A 17,636-nucleotide genomic window follows, 5' to 3' on the forward strand; every position below is an offset into this window, starting at 1 on the left:
AACTCACTTTGTAGACCAGGCTGACCTCGAACTCAGAAATCCGCCTGCCTCTGCCTCCCAAGTGCTGGGATTAAAGGCGTGTGCCACCACGCCCAGCTTGTGTTATAGTTTCTTCTGTTGGACTGGAGTGTCTGTCTACACTGTGCACTTTGGTCCAAGTTCTGCACTGCAGGAGGGAGCTGATCTCTTCCTTGCCATCTGGGGTCAGGCTTCTCTTTCCTGGTATCTTAGCACAGTTTTGTCGTTCTTCCTGCTGATGATTCTAGAACCTTCATCACAGTGCAGAGAGTGATAGCTTTGGCTCCTTCAAGTGGGCCTCTGTCCACAGGGCATGCCTGGGCCTGACTGTAACTAGATACTCTCGGCAGGGTCGAGAAGATGACCATGGACATGTTTCTGTATGGTTTTGGGTTTTTGTTTTTTTTCTCACTGGTGAATTTGTATATTTGTGAATCACATATATGGAGTTCAGTGGAGCCTGCAGAAAGGAATAGTCTGTTTATCTTAGACATGCTGAGTATAGCAGAGAAAAATTTACTCTCAGCAAGTAAGAATGGAGGGTTTGTGAAAGACTTTTGTATCAAGTTCAAGGCTGGCTTGGACCACATGGCCTTCCCCCACAGTTCAGAATCTCAGTAAGCTGGTTGCCACAACGTTGTTCAGAAGGGGAGAAAGGAGGGATGTCCATAGCTGGTGATCCCTATCTGTGCCTCTCGATGGGTTTACTGCCCCTCAGAGAACTCCTTAAGCAGACAGCTGTCAGCTCCAAGAGGAAACCGGAGAGCGTGTGGTGGCCAGTGCTCAGCCATGGTGATGTGGTCACCACAGACAACTCAAGAAAGCTAACCACCAGCCCATGTCTAGCAAAATCAATACACTCTCAGAAGCTTGCCCACTGTGCCAGGGAAGTGTGGTCAGATAGTGTTGAACGCCAGGCAGGCCATGTGCCAGTGCTGACCAAGATTGTGCCCAGCAGGACAACTTTGGCCAGCTGTCTTCATCCTAGTAAGAGCCAGAGGGCCAATGAAAACAAATAAACAAACCTAAGCATACTTCCTGTGTCTTTCTGCTTCATTGTTTTGCTGGGATACACTGGGGACTAAACCCGGGGCCTCTTGTGTGCTACCAGGTGTTCTGCCACTGAGCCATATTTCCAGCGTGTTCTTTATATTTCTGTCTCCCCTCTCTCCCTTCCTCGATGGACACTTTAGTTTTTGCAGCTTTATGATTTTTTTAGTCCCTGAGTCCTATGTTTTACAAAACCTAGGAGAGAGAATTCTGGATGTTGGGAGGCACCGTGGCTGTAATGGTTTGCTTCATAGTCAACAAGTATGGAGTGAATGGAGTTTTAATGAGAGTCAGCTGACTTCTTGGACCTGGTCGCCATGCACAAGTTGAGGTAGAAAACTCAGAGACTCCTCGTAACCATCTTTGGGTTGCACCCTCCAGAAAGCTCCCACCAGCTCAGTTGACAGAGCTTGTTTTGTCTCAAGGATGTGAGGTGACAGCCCTGAGTTTGCACAGGGGCCTTGGGCCCTTGCTTGGTAGAAGATGGGCATGACCACTGGGCACGGACAGCCCAACGAATTTGCTTTCCATGCAGAGTTTGCCCTTCCTCCAGACCTCCAGGTTCCTTCTCTGGGCCTGCGGAGGCCACAGAAGGCTGAGTTTCATGGCTGCTCTGGCTGACTGTGCTGGCACTCTGGTTCCTCCATCCGGATCCTGTTTATTGTGTGCGTTTATCTCTGCGTGTGCCCCCACTGCAACTTCTTCTGCTCTTGTTTGGGTTTTAAACATTTCTTCACTGTCACTGGCTGCTTGGGGCCTTGGTCCCAGCAGCTCTGGTTCTTTCTCACTCATTTTCATGTAGCTGGGAAACAAACAAACAAAATGAAAACAACAAAATGAGTCAAAAGCAGATGGGATTGATGCACATGTGGGTAACTCCTTGTCTGCTCCTTTTAATGTTACTAACAGTTAAACCAACTGTAGATATAGTTAAGTTTTAACTTGTGGCTACTGGAAGGTGCACAGTATTGACTCAGGATGGGTGCTCTTAAGCTGTCCCAAAGTATGGGAACTGGGTAAACTGAGGACTCACCCGTGCTCTGTAGAGCACTGTCTGCTTCAGTCACATGCCGTCAGTCTCAGTAGAGAACATAATGGAAATGGCTCACACTCTGTGACAGCTGAAAAGCACAGTGCTCTCTGATTCTACCCCAGACCCTATGTTCTTGGGACTCAATTGGCATCAGGGGCCCTCAGTCTAATGGAGGGCCATGCCACATTGGAATATTTTGCACCTTTCACACCAAGCATCCCAGGACTGTCCCATTCGTACATGAGAAGGCCTTCCCCATGCCCGCTGTCTCAAGCACTGGCCCATGCTCCCCTCTGCGGTAAGCATGGGACAGGATAGGGTCCCTGTTTCCCCTAGGCCTGAGCCTGTGCCTTTTTCCTTGGGAATGGCTGCTGGCTGCTACCTTGAGAGTGGTTTGCTGTGCTCTGCTCTGTTGCTCTCCCTGCTGGCTGATTGGTTTGCATGCAAGAAGCTACACAGATGATGACCTCTTCTTGCAAGGCTTGTGTGGAAGGGTATGGATGGCGACCAAGCCCAGAATCAGGACCACGGGGCTGAACAAAAAAACGCTTGTAAAACCAGCTGAAATTTACAGTGAAACAATATCAGTGATACGGCGTCCGTTCATGCCGGGGCTTCTCCCTCAGTGTGGAGACACACCCGTCGGTGAAGGCACCCAGAGACTGCTCCTCTCCTGCAGGGACTGGGGCCAGACGAGGCCAGCAGGAGCCTTCAGGCTGATTGTGAGGGGGTGGCGCCCAGATTTTGGCTGTATGAGTTCCCGAGTATTGCTGCTATTTTTCTCCATTAAATTTCAGTGGTTTTATGGGTGATTATCCCAGCCCTTGCCTCTCTGATACGATCTGCTTGTTAACCCTCAGAACAACGACAACGAGACAGCCCTGCACTGCGCGGCCCAGTACGGCCACACGGAGGTCGTGAAGGCTCTGCTGGAGGAGCTCACGGACCCCACCATGCGCAACAACAAGTTTGAAACGCCCCTGGACTTGGCGGCGCTGTACGGGCGGCTGGAGGTGGTGAAGCTGCTGCTGGGTGCGCACCCCAATCTCCTGAGCTGCAGCACTCGGAAACACACGCCCCTGCACTTGGCAGCAAGGAATGGCCACAAGGCCGTGGTGCAGGTCCTGCTGGACGCCGGCATGGATAGCAACTACCAGGTAGCAAGCCAGACTATGTCCCTTCTGGCGCAAGGGATGCAGTCCCTGGAACAGGCACGAGTACAGAGCTGCTGGGCTGCTGTGTAGCACCTGTCACATCACATCCACATGCTTCCTTCCATGTGTCACCTTGTTCTGCTCTGATGTGTGAGAGGCAGATGCGCTCTGTGGAGCCAGTCAGTGGTTTTGCTTGTTTTTTTTTTTCAGGGTATGAGCTGGTCATTAAACCCTGAAAAGATGTGTTCCTGGGCCATCTCCTAAACAGAAAGGCCCCTCACCTTCCCGCACATACCCCGCACATACCCCGGGGCCACCTTTTTTCACTGCCAAAGCCTCAGATGCCATGTGACTCAGCCCTGCTCTCTGATGGCAGGCATCCTCAGTCAGGGCTTCCATAGGCTTGCAGTTGACTCTCCACTCAGGCCATGAGGTGCTCCGGTTTCCTCTTCCCAGGAAGGTGGCGCTTGCACAAGTTTTACTGGTTAGCCTCCCTCTGAGCAGTGGGAAGTCACGTGTCCCCTGACCTGCGATAGCACACAGAGGTCTTGCTATATGTGGACCTTGGTGGCTTTAGAACCCACACAAGAAACCTCAAAGAGCTCGGCGTGGTGGTGCATGCCTTTAGTCCCAGCACTTGGGAGGCAGAGGCAGGCGGATTTCTGAGTTCGAGGCCAGCCTGGTCTACAGAGTGAGTTCCAGGACAGCCAGGGCTATACAGAGAAACCCTGTCTCGAAAAACCAAAAAAGAAAAAACCTCAGAAAGGTGAAGCACCCCCGGAGGCTCTGCGTAGTTTACCAGCTGTCCCTCCTTATCCATGTCCCGTCTGTCATGTGACACACCAGACTGTTCTCATGACTCGCCGCCGCGCTCTCGTTTGCTTTCCAGACGGAGATGGGCAGTGCTTTGCATGAGGCTGCTTTGTTTGGCAAGACCGATGTGGTGCAAATCCTGCTGGCTGCAGGTGAGGTTGGCAGCGCTGAGTCCGTGTGCCTGCCAGGCGGTGTCTGAGCCCGCGGATGTGTGTGGTCAGTTGTGCGACTCGGTCCTAGAGCGCGGGACTGTTGATAGCCGAGTGAAGAATGCTCGTTGTGCTGCTTGAAAGCTAGGGCTATCCTTGGACTTGACTTCCGAGGCCAGCCCACATACGCTCACTTCCCTGGTCTGTCGTCTGCTGCCCTTTCTAGGAATCGATGTTAACATAAAGGATAACCGTGGCCTGACTGCCCTTGACACTGTCCGGGACCTGCCCTCTCAGAAGAGCCAACAGATAGCCGCCCTGATTGAAGGTATGTGTCGCCACTATCCCTGGGCCATAGATGGCTCACCTACAAGGCACCATGCTTGCTACAGCTTCTGCCTTTACCAATTTTCCTCACAGATCACATGACCGGAAAAAGAAGCGTGAAAGAAGTGGACAGGACCTCCACAGCCCAGCTACCTCTCCTCTCCAACACAGACGCCATAGCACCAAAGTCTCAGGGTGAGATTCCCGGAAGCCCGAGAAAAACTGTTCGTTCTTGCGCAAAATGGAAAGTTGTCAGTTTAAATGATAACTGCAGGGTTGTCAGGACTCAGACACCTCTGTTGTTTCCATGCTATGTAAGATGTCTGAGCGCACAGGTAGCTTTGCTGTGGGTGGAGTCTATCTTCGTTTTCCCTTCCCATTTCTTTTTCTTCTTAATTAAACGAGGCACCTAAAAGTTAGTTAATTCCAGCACTTGAAATACAGGCAGACAGCTCTGTGAGTTCAAGGCCTGGTCTACATAGCTAGTTGCAGGCTAGCCAGGGCCACACAGTAAGACCCTGTCTTTGTGTGTGTGTGCAGCGTGTGCACACCCAGTGTGTTTATGTGCATGCATGCAGGAAGCTGTGGAGGTCAGAAGAGGGCGTGGGGTTCTGCAGATGGTTCTGAGTTGTTGTGTGGATGAACAGTGAGAGCCCGTAACCTCTGAGCACTTCTCCAGCCCCATGTCTGCTTTATGTTGCTCTCTACTTCTGTAGAGATGTATAATTGGCAGATCATCTCAAGGTGTGTTTTGTTTTGCTTCCTGTCCAACACACAAGGCGTTGGCAGCGGCCGCGGTGAACCACCAGGGTGAGGAGGTCATCACTGGCAGAGTCCTTCCCATTCTCTGAGAAGCCAGTGTGTGATAATGACAAAATAGCTACTAATGGCAGCGTCCCCTAAGTGTGGATGGTGATAAACAGTAAAGCAACATGGAGGGGGAACGGCCTCAGGCTCCGGCCCTTCTGCACTGGGTTCCCGAGCTCCTCTCACCTCCAGCCTCACACACCCCCGGCCTTACCCCCTACACCTCCCAATGCCCTGGCCTTACCCCTTACACCCCCCAATGCCCCGGCCTCACAACAGGGCCTCATGCTCCCGGCCTTACCCCTCTTCACTTTGAAGGAGTTCACACTGATATTTGTGACTGTGACAAGCCACTCAGAGATGCCATCTCTGACAGTGACTTTACAGTCTTGGTTGGATCCCAACATTAAGGGGACAGCCAGTTAGTCATGGAGCACCTTATCTTAGAAAGGCTTTGGAGTTTTCATTAAAGCATTTAAAGTGGGCTCAGAGGAAAACCATGTCTCAGGACTGGAGAGATGGCTCAGTGGTTAAAAGCACTGACTGCTCTTCCAGAGGTCCTGAGTTCAAATCCCAGCAACCACATGGTGGCTCACAACCATCTGTAATAGGATCCAATGCCCTCTTCTGGTGTGTCTGAAGACAGCTGCAGTGTACTCACATACATACAATAAATAAATCTTTAATGTGCAAAACACAAAAAAAGGAAGGAAGAAAGGAAGAAAGGATGAACCCAAAAGATGGAGAAGGTTAGACATGACACACACCTGTAATCCTAGCACTTAGGAAGCAGAGGCAGGTAGATCTCTGTGAGTTCAAGGCTAGGGCTAGCCTGGTCTACAGAATGAATTCCAGGACAGCCAGGGCTACATAGTGAGACCATGCCTTAGAAGAAAACAAACAAAAACACTAAAGCATTACTTTTAGTTTTCAGTTACACGTTTCATCTGCATTTTCAGGCTAAGGTTATGTTCACACGGAATTGAGATACCAGGGAGCGTACAGAGGACGTGGGGAGAATCCCTTACATACTTAAGTCCTTTCCTTTTTGCTGGGAGCTAGACCCTGTATGTGTGCGTATTGAGTAAAGCTCTGCCGCCCAGCTTCACTTCCCAATATTGACTTTGAGAAAATCCGTTCCTGTCCCTTAGCAAAGTGACGGTTTTCCAATGGCTTAGTGCTCGCAGAGAAATCTGTTTGGCCGGGGTGTCAGGAGGCAGGCCCTGCCCTCTCTTACTGATCATCTCACCCTCTGTCCTCTTCCCTAGGGAGTGTGGAGAAGACAGTGACTGAGCTGATCCTTCATTTTGACACACATGCTGACGAGGAGGGTCCCTACGAGGCGCTGTACAACGCTGTGTCCTGCCATTCCTTGGACAGCACAGCCAGTGGACGATCGTCAGACAGAGACTCCATGAACAAGGAGGCCGAGGCCACCGGAACAAGGGCTACTGGAGTGAGGCCTGTATGTGGGGAATGAGGCCTGTGAGTGGGGAGTGGGGCCCGTGAGTGGGGAGTGGGGCCTGTGTGTGGGGAGTAGGGCCTGTGTGTGGGGAGTGGGGCCTGTGTGTGGGGAGTGGGGCCTGTGTGTGGCCCAGGCCTGAACCTGCTGGGGACTGGGGTGGCAGCTGGAGGTATGGGTGCGGGCAAGAGAATGTCTGCTGCCTGGTGCCTGAGCCCACCTGCTGTTAGAGCTACTCTGTCTAGTCTCTCCTGCCCAGGGCAGTAAAACTGCAGATCACACTCGAGTAGAAGTTTGCTGTTTCCAGGTTCAGTGTAGCCAGTTTGCATCTCTCCATCCCACTGCCTCCTAGCGATTCTGTCCCGTGCCCTGGTTCAGCCCTCTGCTGCTCAAGCCTTGGGGATCTTGCTGTGTGTGGTTTGTTTTCTCTTTTGGATCATAGACATATCCGGTGACATGCATTGCTGGCTGTTCCCAGTCCCGCTTGCCTTACCAGCCATGTGGATAGGCAGTCCCATCCTGGGGAGAGGGCATAGCAAGGTTTAATCAGACTGCATACTTGCTAGACATGCCGTCTGTCGGTGACTCTTAAATAGCCCCGTTTCAACTCATGAGAGCGTCTCCTCCATGTGCCCCTCCTGCCTTCTGATGCTTTGTGTAATGCCTGCTTTTACTTCTGGTCTTGTTCATGAGCCTCAAGACTCTCTCCTGACTCCCCCTTCCTCCCTAGAGGGTGGTCTACGCTTACAGCCCTGCCCCCACTTTATTTCCACTGACAAGAGTTTTCAGACCCTGGTGAAGGCCTGACCTGGCTGTTGCTGAGAGGATCCAGTGCTGACCACCTTGATTCAGATTTGGTGGCATATGTGCTGGTGTTGGTGTTTCTGTTTTTCTTGTTGGCCTTCCTTTCCTGCCAGGTTCTGGCAGGGGACAGACAGGGTGGACCTTGACCTTTGTAACTGTGTCCTGGGACACACAGAAGTGAAGCAGCAGGTGGGCTCAGGCACCAGGCAGCAGACTTCCCTATTGGCATCCACATTTTCAGTTTTGGTGAGGCTTTGTTTTGAGGGAGGCTTGCAGGTGTCGCCCGGTAGGGGGCGCTCGTGCCTTTGCTAGAAGCCACAGGTCCTGTAGTGAATGGGTGTAGTTAAGCAGAAACAAGAGCATCCCTGAGTGTGCACATCGCCAGCGATGCACACGTCTGTGCAAGCTATGTTGTTCTGACCTCTCTGGCCCTCCGTGTAGATGGATGGCACAGCAATGGTGGCGGATTGTCTCTGTGTACCTCAGAGAGAGAGAGACCCATGGGGAGTTTGTTTCCCTTCCATGTCTGCAGTGGCCTTGCTCTGTCTGGAGGGCTTCTGGGATGGGCCATTTCTGCTGTTTATTTTACTTTCTGTTACACTGGCGTCCCCAGGCTGGCTTCGTGCTTGTCCCTTTGTACGTGGTGCCTTGACTAGGCCCATTCCAGCACTTGTAGAACAACTTGAAGGGCAGAGAAAGTGAGGCCCTCCCCCCACGGGAATTCCAATCCAGACAGCACGGGCTTGAGTACATGAAGCTGTCGTAAGATTGTTGTTGAATCTGGCTGCCTCAGAGAGCCCAGGAAGGCCCGAGTGACGGAGGCTGCTGTGGGCCAGAGAAACACAAAGATCTTGGGTGCCAACCCCAACCCAGCTTCCTGTGCAGATTTCTCTGGGAAATCTCTACCCTTCTGCATCCCAAACCTCACCTGCTCTAGCAACATGGAACTGACCTGCAAGGCTGGGGTGGAGCCTGGGGCCAGCTCTGTCCTAGCCCATCTGGGAGGAGACCCCAGCACAGTAGAGAATCATAGGAAAGGCTCGGGTGTAATGGCCTCCTAGCCTTCCGCTTTGCCGTCAGAAATCACACATGTTCCTAAGGTTGTCCACCTTTGGTCCACACTTGCATCCCTTCAATGAGTTCCTTGCTTTTGGGTAAAGTTGGCAAACTACAGCCCTATTACAGGAAGCCTAAATTTTTGAATGAAGTTTTGTTTTTTTTTAAATCTAGCCACTCGTACCCTTTGTCTATTATCTGTGGTAGAACTGAGTGTGAAGTATAGTATAGTTGCTTTTGTTCTTTAAGAACAAGCTTGTCTGTCCCAGCCCTAAGGAGACTCATGGCCGTGCTCCTGTCTAAATGGGCTAACCAGGGTTCCCTGTAGCCATGCACTTATTATTGTTGAAGGGGAGGATTAAACACCAGAGAGGTGCTGGGTATGGTGCAGGCCTTGGATCTCGGCACTCAGAGCCAGAGGCAGGAGGATCCCTGTGAGCATAAGGCCAGTCTGTACACAGCAAGTGCCAGCACAGCCAGGGCTACACAGTGAGACCCTAACACCAATTTACAAATAAAAACCTTAAAAAAGAAAAGACAACCACTTGAAGAAGAGAGATGGTAGAATGTATTTATTTTTCTCCTATAGAGGGAACGTCCGCCACCTCCAGCAAAACCGCCACCCGATGAAGAGGAGGAAGAACGCGTAGATAAGAAGTATTTTCCCTTGGCAGCCTCTGAGGTAGAGGGCTGGGGTTACCCCGTCACGCACAGGGCATTTGTTAGATGGCAGATGAGTGTCTACACAGAGGGGCCGTTCTCTTCTCCTCCTCTGCTCTGCTCTTTTAAGGGTTTTTGTTTTTTTTTTTTATTTTTTGTATGTGCATATGCACACACACACACCCACACACCCCACATGCCTACCTGGTGGTGCCTGGTCAGATGACAGCATCAGATCCCTGGAACTGGAGATCCAGAGGGATGTGAGCAACCATATATGTGCTGGCATTTGAGTCTGGAAGAGAATCCAGCAATCGTAATTGCTGAACCATCTCTCCAGTCCTGGGATTAAACCCAAAGCCTTGTGCGTCCCTGAGCCGCCCCCAGCCTGTTTTCTCTCAGAGGAAGAACAGTGTTGCGTGTGTGTGAGTGTGTTAGGTGTATACATAACTGTACAGCATAGGTACATGTGCCCATGCACGTTCGGGCCAGAGCTGCACCATGGCCAACCTCCTTTGTAGCTCTCAGCCTTGATGTAAGGGGTCTCTGGGTAAACTGAAGCTTACCCGTTCTGGCTGGGCCAGTGACCAGTGAGTGTGCACTCAGGATCTTCCCATCTCTACCCTCATCCCCACTCCAGTGCCTGGGAACAGGCATACACAGCCAGGCCTGGCTTTTTATGTGTGTACTGGGGATTCAAACCCAGGTCCTGCTGCTGCAGAGCAAGCACTCTTACCCCTTGAGCCGTATCCCCAGCCTTGACTTTCTTATTTTCTCATTGCTCCCGTGCTTAGTAAGTCTGTTATGTGTGTGTGTGTGTGTGTGTAATCTGTGTAATGCGTAAGCCTTTCACCCTGAAAGACTTGTGGTGCGGCTGCAGCACACAAGCCAGGTGTGGGCCTGCCCTGCATATGTGAAGCAGGGTCTGCTGCTGTCTGATGCCCAACTCTCACTTTTGATAGAAGGTGTCAAGTTCGCTTGTCCTAGCCACCGTGTGAACAGTACCATGTTGTCAGGTTTCGTGGTTGAGACTATATCCAAACATAAGCCAGGTCACAAGTGACAATTGGGAAGGATAGAGACTTTGTCCTGGCTAATGTTGCTGTGTGATATTTAGGTTGTTTACAAGTTTATTAAGTAATCACATGTATAAAATTAAATAAAGGATATAGGAAGTGGCTTTTTGAAACAGCCTACCTTTTTTAATTTAAAAAAAAAATTATTATGTTAGAGCACATGGGGGTCAGAGGACAGAGTTCTTTCCGCCCATCAGGTGCTTCAGCGGACTGAACACAGGCTGTCAGGTGTGGAGGCCACCTCACCTGCGGGATGTCCTTCTGTGTGTGAGATTCATTTTCCAGAAATGCTTCCCACTAGCCTGGAGTTCCGGTCAGCTGACAGGAGAACAAGAGCCCTGGACTTGCCATCCGCTGTTAGGGCGGGTGCTTGAACGTAGAGGAGACATGGCCAGAGCCCTTGTTCTCGTAATGACCCACACGGGACTCCTGTTGTTGTATGTCTGTCTGTGGGCCTTCTTCCCCTCCATGCCTGACTTCTGTGCATCACATCCATGCCTGGTTTCCTGAGTGAGCCAGCTGCTGTGAGTGCTGGAACCTTCCCCCTGCTTGTCTGCAGAAATGTCAAGATCCCGGACCCCACCATCTTTGTATCCAGCTCTCTCAAAGCTTTAAAACTAAACTTCGTTCTGAGATACTGATGTTATTAAACTGTAGGCCATTTTCTCTTGGTTGTGGTACTGGGAAGATTAAACCCATAACTTCCCTGCTGCTGAGGAAGGAAGGCTTTATGACCAAGCCAAACTTGAGAGCTGCCTACTTGTCAGTCATGTGATCCAGTGTTTGATGGTGGGAGAGCTTATTCAAGTAATGGCCCCATCATGATGCCAGACACACACACACACACACACACACACACACACACACACACACAAGGTTTTCACTCCTTTTTTTTTTTTATTTTAAGATTTATTTATTTTATTTATATGAGTAGACTGTAGCTATCCTCAGACACACCAGAAGAGGGCATCAGATCNCATTACAGATGGTTGTGAGCCACCATGTGGTTGCTGGGAATTGAACTCAGGACCTCTGGAAGAGCAGTCAGTGCTCTTACCCACTGAGCCATCTCTCCAGCCCCCAGGTTTTCACTCCTCTTGAGGGGCTGCCAGCTGCCATGAGGGTAGCTGTGGTCTCCTCTATCATGGGGCTCCTCAGCCCCCTACATCCCAGCTACAGTTGGTGATAGCTCCTCACAACATGCTGTGACCAAGCTGTGCTTCTCCCCACAGAGCAGACAGTGCACTGCTTCAGCTTTCAGTCATCACTGCCTCAGCCAGCTCTAGAGGAAGAGGGAAGGAGAACTTAGGAGCAATGCAGTGAAAAGCTGAATCCTTTCTGTTGAAATTCAGTTACTGCCGTAGTCACTGTGACTCAGGGCTGCTTCTGGGGGAGGAAGGATGGCTGGAAGAAAGGTTGGTTGTTGGCTCTGACATTTCATCCCACAGTTTGGTCAGGCCAGAGCAAGAGGACAGACAGGAACACCCTCGGTTATTGTCTGGGTCCAGGTAGGGCTCTCATTTTGCAGCTGAACAGGGAAGGCCGTTCACCCTGGATGTAAGAAGACTGAGGCCAGTCTGGATTAGAATCTGAGGAAGTGTGCTTAGTGGCATAGCTCTGCTGTGAACTTTGGGTGACCTTGGACAGGTGCCTGGCTTGCTGAGTTTACAGATGAATGGGCCAGAAGCAGGTACTCTAGCTGTGGCTGTGTCCCCACTGTTGTGGGTGATCGTCTCTGCTCACACTTGTCCTTGGAAGTCTTGTGTCCAGCCCTGTGTTGTAGGTCAGGCACCCAGGTCAGTTCCCATTCAGGGCAGCCTTCCTGGGCCTGGTGAGAACTCTTGTTGAAGCAGGCATAGAAGCGGCAGTCAGATTCCAGAGCCCTGCCCGAGGATCATGTGGTGTAAACGTGCAGAGCACAAGCTCCTGTCAGAAGAGCCTGTGGGGTCGAGCAAACTGCTTCATGGCTCCTCTTTGTTCCCTTAATTGTGTTCCTGGAATAAAGATGGACAGGACTCCCAGAGTAAAGGAGCCATGGCTTCCAGGCGGCTTGCACAGAGGGGGCACCTGCTGGGCTCCACAGAGTATTAGAGTAAGACACTATTCTGCCATCAGAATGGCAGCCTTTCTAGTAAACAAACATCAGCTTCTCCTTCAGTCTGAGACTAGGAGAGCTGTCCTCTCGTCAGGAGAAGTGGTCACAGGGAGCCCCCACAGGAGACTCTGGAATCACCAAGCCTGTTGCCTTCCCAGTGTGTAATGAGAGGCATCTGTGTGTCCTAAGGAGCTCTGCCTATAGGACCTGCTGATCTGTCAGAGTGAGAATCCCAGCCCCGCCCCCTTCACTCCCAGGCTCTACCCATCACTTGGGCTCTGGAAGTTTTGTGCTCTAGCTTGATTGCTGGGATATAATTATCCTTAACTTGCCTTTAACCACATTGGGCTCAGGGCAGGTGAGAAGAATCATCAGAGCAGGGGTCTCTGTATCCCTCTATGGGCCACAGACGGCCCCTGACGCTCACTAATGGTGTGTCTGTGCTTGATCAGCATGTCTCAGCAGATGGAGCTGCTGTTGCCCACAGAAACCCACTCCGTAGTTGCTGACTGTCAAGACTGTTAGAGGGGATCTGAAGTCACCTTATAACGTGGGAGAAAGCTAGCTTTAGGGTTGCTTCATTCCCAGGGCTCTTGGGATCCATGAAGAAGCTAGTTATAAGCTGGCTGTGGTGGCCCAGACCTGCCCAGAGGAGGCAGAAGCAGGAGGATCTCTGTAAGTTTGAGACTAGCCTGGTCTACATAGCAAGTTCCAGGCTATTCAGGACTGCAGTAGTAAAGGAGGAGGAAGAGGATTCGGACAGGCCAGTTTGTGTCTAGTACCTCTGAAGGGTTGAGCATCAGGAATATCATGTTTTTCTTTTGAGGTAGATACTGGCCTTTGGGAAGGGTAGGTGCATGTCGGAGAAGAAAGTAGTCTCCACAGAAAGCAGTATGGAAGAGAAGGGGGAGGAAAGAGAGGCTTAGATTTGTATCTCTTTTGAAGGATAAAATGAGGTAAAAAGATAAATAAAGAATGGTTTAATCAGGTTGTGGGGATTTCATATACAGAAATTGTTTTAGGTTTTCCCATTGCTTCAACAAAACCTCCAAGTCTGGGTACATTAAAGAGTAAAGACATTTCTTTGGTTCACGCTTTGGAATACCACGAAGCCAAGAGGAAGCAGCTGTGTGCTCATTAGCTTCTGTGGGAGTCTGACTGCATCACCACGTGGAGGGCGTGTGGCAGAGGGCAGTGAGCATGGGGGTGCCGGGCTCACACGGTAACAACTGAAGTCATCCTGTATGCCACATAAGCCACAACTCCCCTGGGAGTGGATTTGTTTGAGAGGAGCTCCTAAGGACCACACACCCACCAGGCCCCTCTTTTATGGTCTGCGTCTCAGCCTCATGCACTGGACATCAGGTTTCCAGAATGTCAACCTCTAGGCACGAATCAGAGCTCTGTCGTGTGCCACCTGCCTCTGTGCCCAACACGTCTGGGTGTTTCTGTCTCGTAGGGCCTGGCTGTGAGACCCAGGAATCAGAGCGGTGCTCCCCAGGAAGAGGAGGAGCACCCATATGAGCTACTACTCACGGCCGAAACCAGGAAGCTGGGGACCACAGACGGGAGGACTGAAGGTATGCCCGCCCCACTCCCACAGTACAGGAAGGAATGCGCTGCAGGGACGGTCAGGCCCCTGTGCTCGGTCTCCTTCAATACCTGGACTCCATGCCCTTGAATGGATGGAGATGCAGCCTTCCCTCACGTTAGCAGGGCAGGTGAGAGTACCCAGGTGACAGCTGTGTGAGCAGAACCCAGGACAGCAGCACTTGTATGGAGACTAGCTGGAGCCTGTCGTGCTAGCTAGCAGGCTAGGTTGTTTGGGTCCATGATGGACTCTGACTCCTGACCAGGACAGAATGGTCTTTGTTAGGGTCAGGATGGGCTATCACCTGTAACCATAGTGCTTTGGCACCTCGGCCTGCTTGTGCTTCTGGATGTATGTTATAGCCCTGCAGAGGGGAGTGAGCAAGGGCGCCAGGCAGGCTGGAGGGTGGTGTCTGCAGAGCCTGCCTCTCCCAGCTGCCTGTAGCTATGACGCCCTCCACTGTGCATGCCTCGTGCCTCCTGTTGGCTGTTAGCTGGCCATAAATAGAGTTAGTTCACAGGCCTGTGCCACCACACCCCACTGACAACTTCTTTATTGAATGTGCCTCTCTCTCAGTTTATGGCCATCTTTATAGTGGCTTTGAGATCTTAATTATTTTGGAGAAGTTCAATTTGTCCTTTCTTTTTTAATGGTTTTTTTAAGTTCATAATGTCATAAGTCATGGTGTGTGTGTGTGCACATATGTGCATGAATGGGTGTGGGGTGTGCCTGTTCCTGCATGTACATGCACATGTAGGTCTGGTTGCAGAGACTAGAGGTTGGTGTCAAGCATCTTCCTCAGTTGTTTCCAATTTATTGATTTATTTACTTGCCAGGATGCCCTGAAACTTGTACTCTGACCAGGCTGGTCTCAAGCACACAGACATCCACCCGCCTCTGCCTGTGCCCTCAGGCCTACTGGGCCTTACATTCTGAGACAAGGACTGCATTCTCCCACCCCTGGCTGGTGCTGTAGCCGCACACACCACACTTGGCATTTTCTAGGTAGCCGCTCTAAATTGTAACTCAGAGCAGGCACATCACTAACTGAGACATCTCTCCAGCCCCGGGGGTATTTTTTTTTTCTATACTTCCTCCTAGAAATTTTGTATCTCTGAGTTCTGTACTTGAGGTGTGTTCCATGTAGAGGAGTTTTAAGTGTGCATCTCCAGCCCGTGTGGCCTTCGAGGAACCCCTTTCCTTCATTGCACTGCCTTGGTGAGACTGCTGTTGTTCCACAATCATCTTGAGCATCCGGCCCTTTGGTCTCGCTGTTTCCTCTCAGAATCGGGATGATGATTTCCACCCACGCTCGCTCGCACTGGGTCTGTGTGTGGGCTGGTGCAGATGCCCACGGCTCAGGAAGTCCGTCCTGTGGGGGCATTCTAAATGTAGAGCAGGCAAGGCTCTGGTGCCTGCTCTAGAGTCTGAAACCACAGGAGTCGTGTATAGCCGTTCACACCTGTAATCCCAGTGCTCTGGAGACAGGAAGGGGGATTATGGAGACAGGCAGGGGGATTACTGTGACTTCCAGAGTTGAAAGTTGTGTGGGGCTACAGTGTGAGCCCCTTTCTAAAAGGATCATGGGAATTAACTTTGGTGAAACAGGCCTGTGCATTTGAAAATGGTGCTTCTTGAAGAAAGAGGGCGATTCTCTTAGGGACTTCCTGTAGAATGACCACACATAGCCAGCTCAGAGGGTGACAGAGGGGCTAATCCTGGCTGCCAGATGGCCTTGTGGAAGCTCTTCTGTCCCAAGCTCAAGAATTCTCCCAGATCCCGAGAGCTTTGAAAGAAGACTTAGAGTCTCACGCCTGCCCCTCTGCTCCTCGCTGCTCTGTCCTGTGTGTGTGCACCCAGCCTACAGGCTAGCCCTGTGTCATGGCCTACTGCCTACAAGATAGCCCAGGCTAGCCCTTTGGCCTGGCTTACTAGAACTTTCAGACAAGGCAGTGAGGCATTAACTCAGTAGTTTCTCAGAAGCCCTGCATGTCCTCTCAGGGAGCAGACACCGGCAGCCCAGAAGTGAGCATCAGTGGCCTGCAGCGCTACTAGATAATTCCTTTCTCCTTTTCCATTCATGTCATCTTTGTATGCAGCTTTTATGAACTGACTGATCTGTTTTTCAAGGGTTATGTTTATGTTAGCATTGATGAGACAGAGTTTGGGCCTGTAGTGTGGGCTGGAAGGGGAGACACTTTTGGATTGCCTTGTTAATTATAGTGGTATATACTCACTAAAAAGGAAAATAACAACAACAAAAAAAACAAACAAACATTGCAGGAATAGAGATGGTATGCTAAGGCTTTGTCTGTCTTTGTTCTGAGCTGTGTGAACATGGCCCCTGCCCGCCATTGCTGCCTTCACGAAGTAGTGGCCCTGAGATAGTCATGTTTCGTTTAACCCGGTGTGGAATCACATGTGACAAGCCACCTTGAGACTCCGCCTTTTATACAGCACTTGTCTTGGTTCTTACGTGTCAGCCAGTTCTTCCTCTGTCACTGCTGAAGATCCTCTCTCTCAGCTCCATTGTCAGCTGTGCTGCTGCAGGCATGCTATTTGTGTGTTCGCGCACAAACACACCTCCAGGACTGCACTCACCCCACAATGCACTGTCACAGTGATGCTAACAGCATAGACTGTGTAGACGGTGGGCTGTAGAGACGGCCCAACCACGGTTAAGACACCACACTGCTCCAGCAGAGAACCCAGGTCTGCCCCTGACACCCACATCAGTCTGCTCACAGCCATCTTATCCAGTCCACAGACACAGGACCCTCTTCTGGCCTTTTTGGGCACCTGCAAAAAACAATTCTTTTTGTTTGTTTGTTTGTTTGTTTGTTTGTTTTTTCATGACAGGGTTTCTTTGTATAGTTCTGGCTATCCTGGACCTCACTTTGTAGACCAGGCTGGCCTCGAACTCAGACATCCACCTGCCTCTGCCTCCCCAGTGCTGGGATTAAAGGCGTGCTGATGACACCACTTGGCTGATAACAAGAATTTCTAATCCCTGTACCAGGGAGGTAGGAACACGAGGACCTTCCAGCTTTCCTAGCCCAGTGCTAAAACCCTGGCTCAGTAAGAGACCCAGTCTCACGGGACCTGAGCTGCACATACATACATGTACACATGCTTGCAGTGTGAAAGGCACACAAACATGTGCTTAGAAAACAAAACTGGCCGGGCAGTGGTGGCGCGCACGCCTTTATTCCCAGCACTCGGGAGGCAGAGGCAGTCGGATTTCTGAGTTCGAGGACAGCCTGGTCTACTACAGAGAAACCCCATCTCGAAAAACAAACATACAAACAAAACCAAAACAAAACAAAACTGGAAAATGCCTTCACGTCTGAAGATGTGCACTCCTGCTTATTTAGTCTCTGGCATGCCTATGGTTTTGTGGCTGGTGTTTTGTTTTTTGTCAATTTTCTTTTTCACAATTAATTTTCTTTTTTAAAATTAATGGTGTCTGCCTGAGGTAGTGCACGGGCACAGTAGCCCCTGTTATTTGGAGAGCAGAGGCCAGAGGGTCTTTAAAGTCTGG

At 50.9% G+C, this 17,636-nt stretch overlaps 1 protein-coding gene across 7 annotated transcripts in view; it reads left to right on the forward strand.

Annotated features, from left to right (window-relative positions):
- Anks1a (ankyrin repeat and sterile alpha motif domain containing 1A) overlaps positions 1-17,636 on the forward strand; it is a 154,280-nt gene that overhangs the window by 73,701 nt on the left and 62,943 nt on the right. For all 7 annotated transcript variants that reach the window (XM_021185968.2, XM_021185969.2, XM_021185970.2 and 4 more), the window contains 7 exons: positions 2,962-3,258; positions 4,145-4,220; positions 4,444-4,545; positions 4,638-4,739; positions 6,620-6,816; positions 9,263-9,355; positions 13,964-14,084. In XM_021185968.2, the coding sequence (XP_021041627.1) occupies positions 2,962-3,258; positions 4,145-4,220; positions 4,444-4,545; positions 4,638-4,739; positions 6,620-6,816; positions 9,263-9,355; positions 13,964-14,084 (988 nt within the window). The remainder of the gene's footprint in view (positions 1-2,961; positions 3,259-4,144; positions 4,221-4,443; positions 4,546-4,637; positions 4,740-6,619; positions 6,817-9,262; positions 9,356-13,963; positions 14,085-17,636) is intronic.

Source organism: Mus caroli, chromosome 17 (assembly GCF_900094665.2).
Source record: "Mus caroli chromosome 17, CAROLI_EIJ_v1.1, whole genome shotgun sequence".
Taxonomy (NCBI): domain Eukaryota; kingdom Metazoa; phylum Chordata; class Mammalia; order Rodentia; family Muridae; genus Mus; species Mus caroli.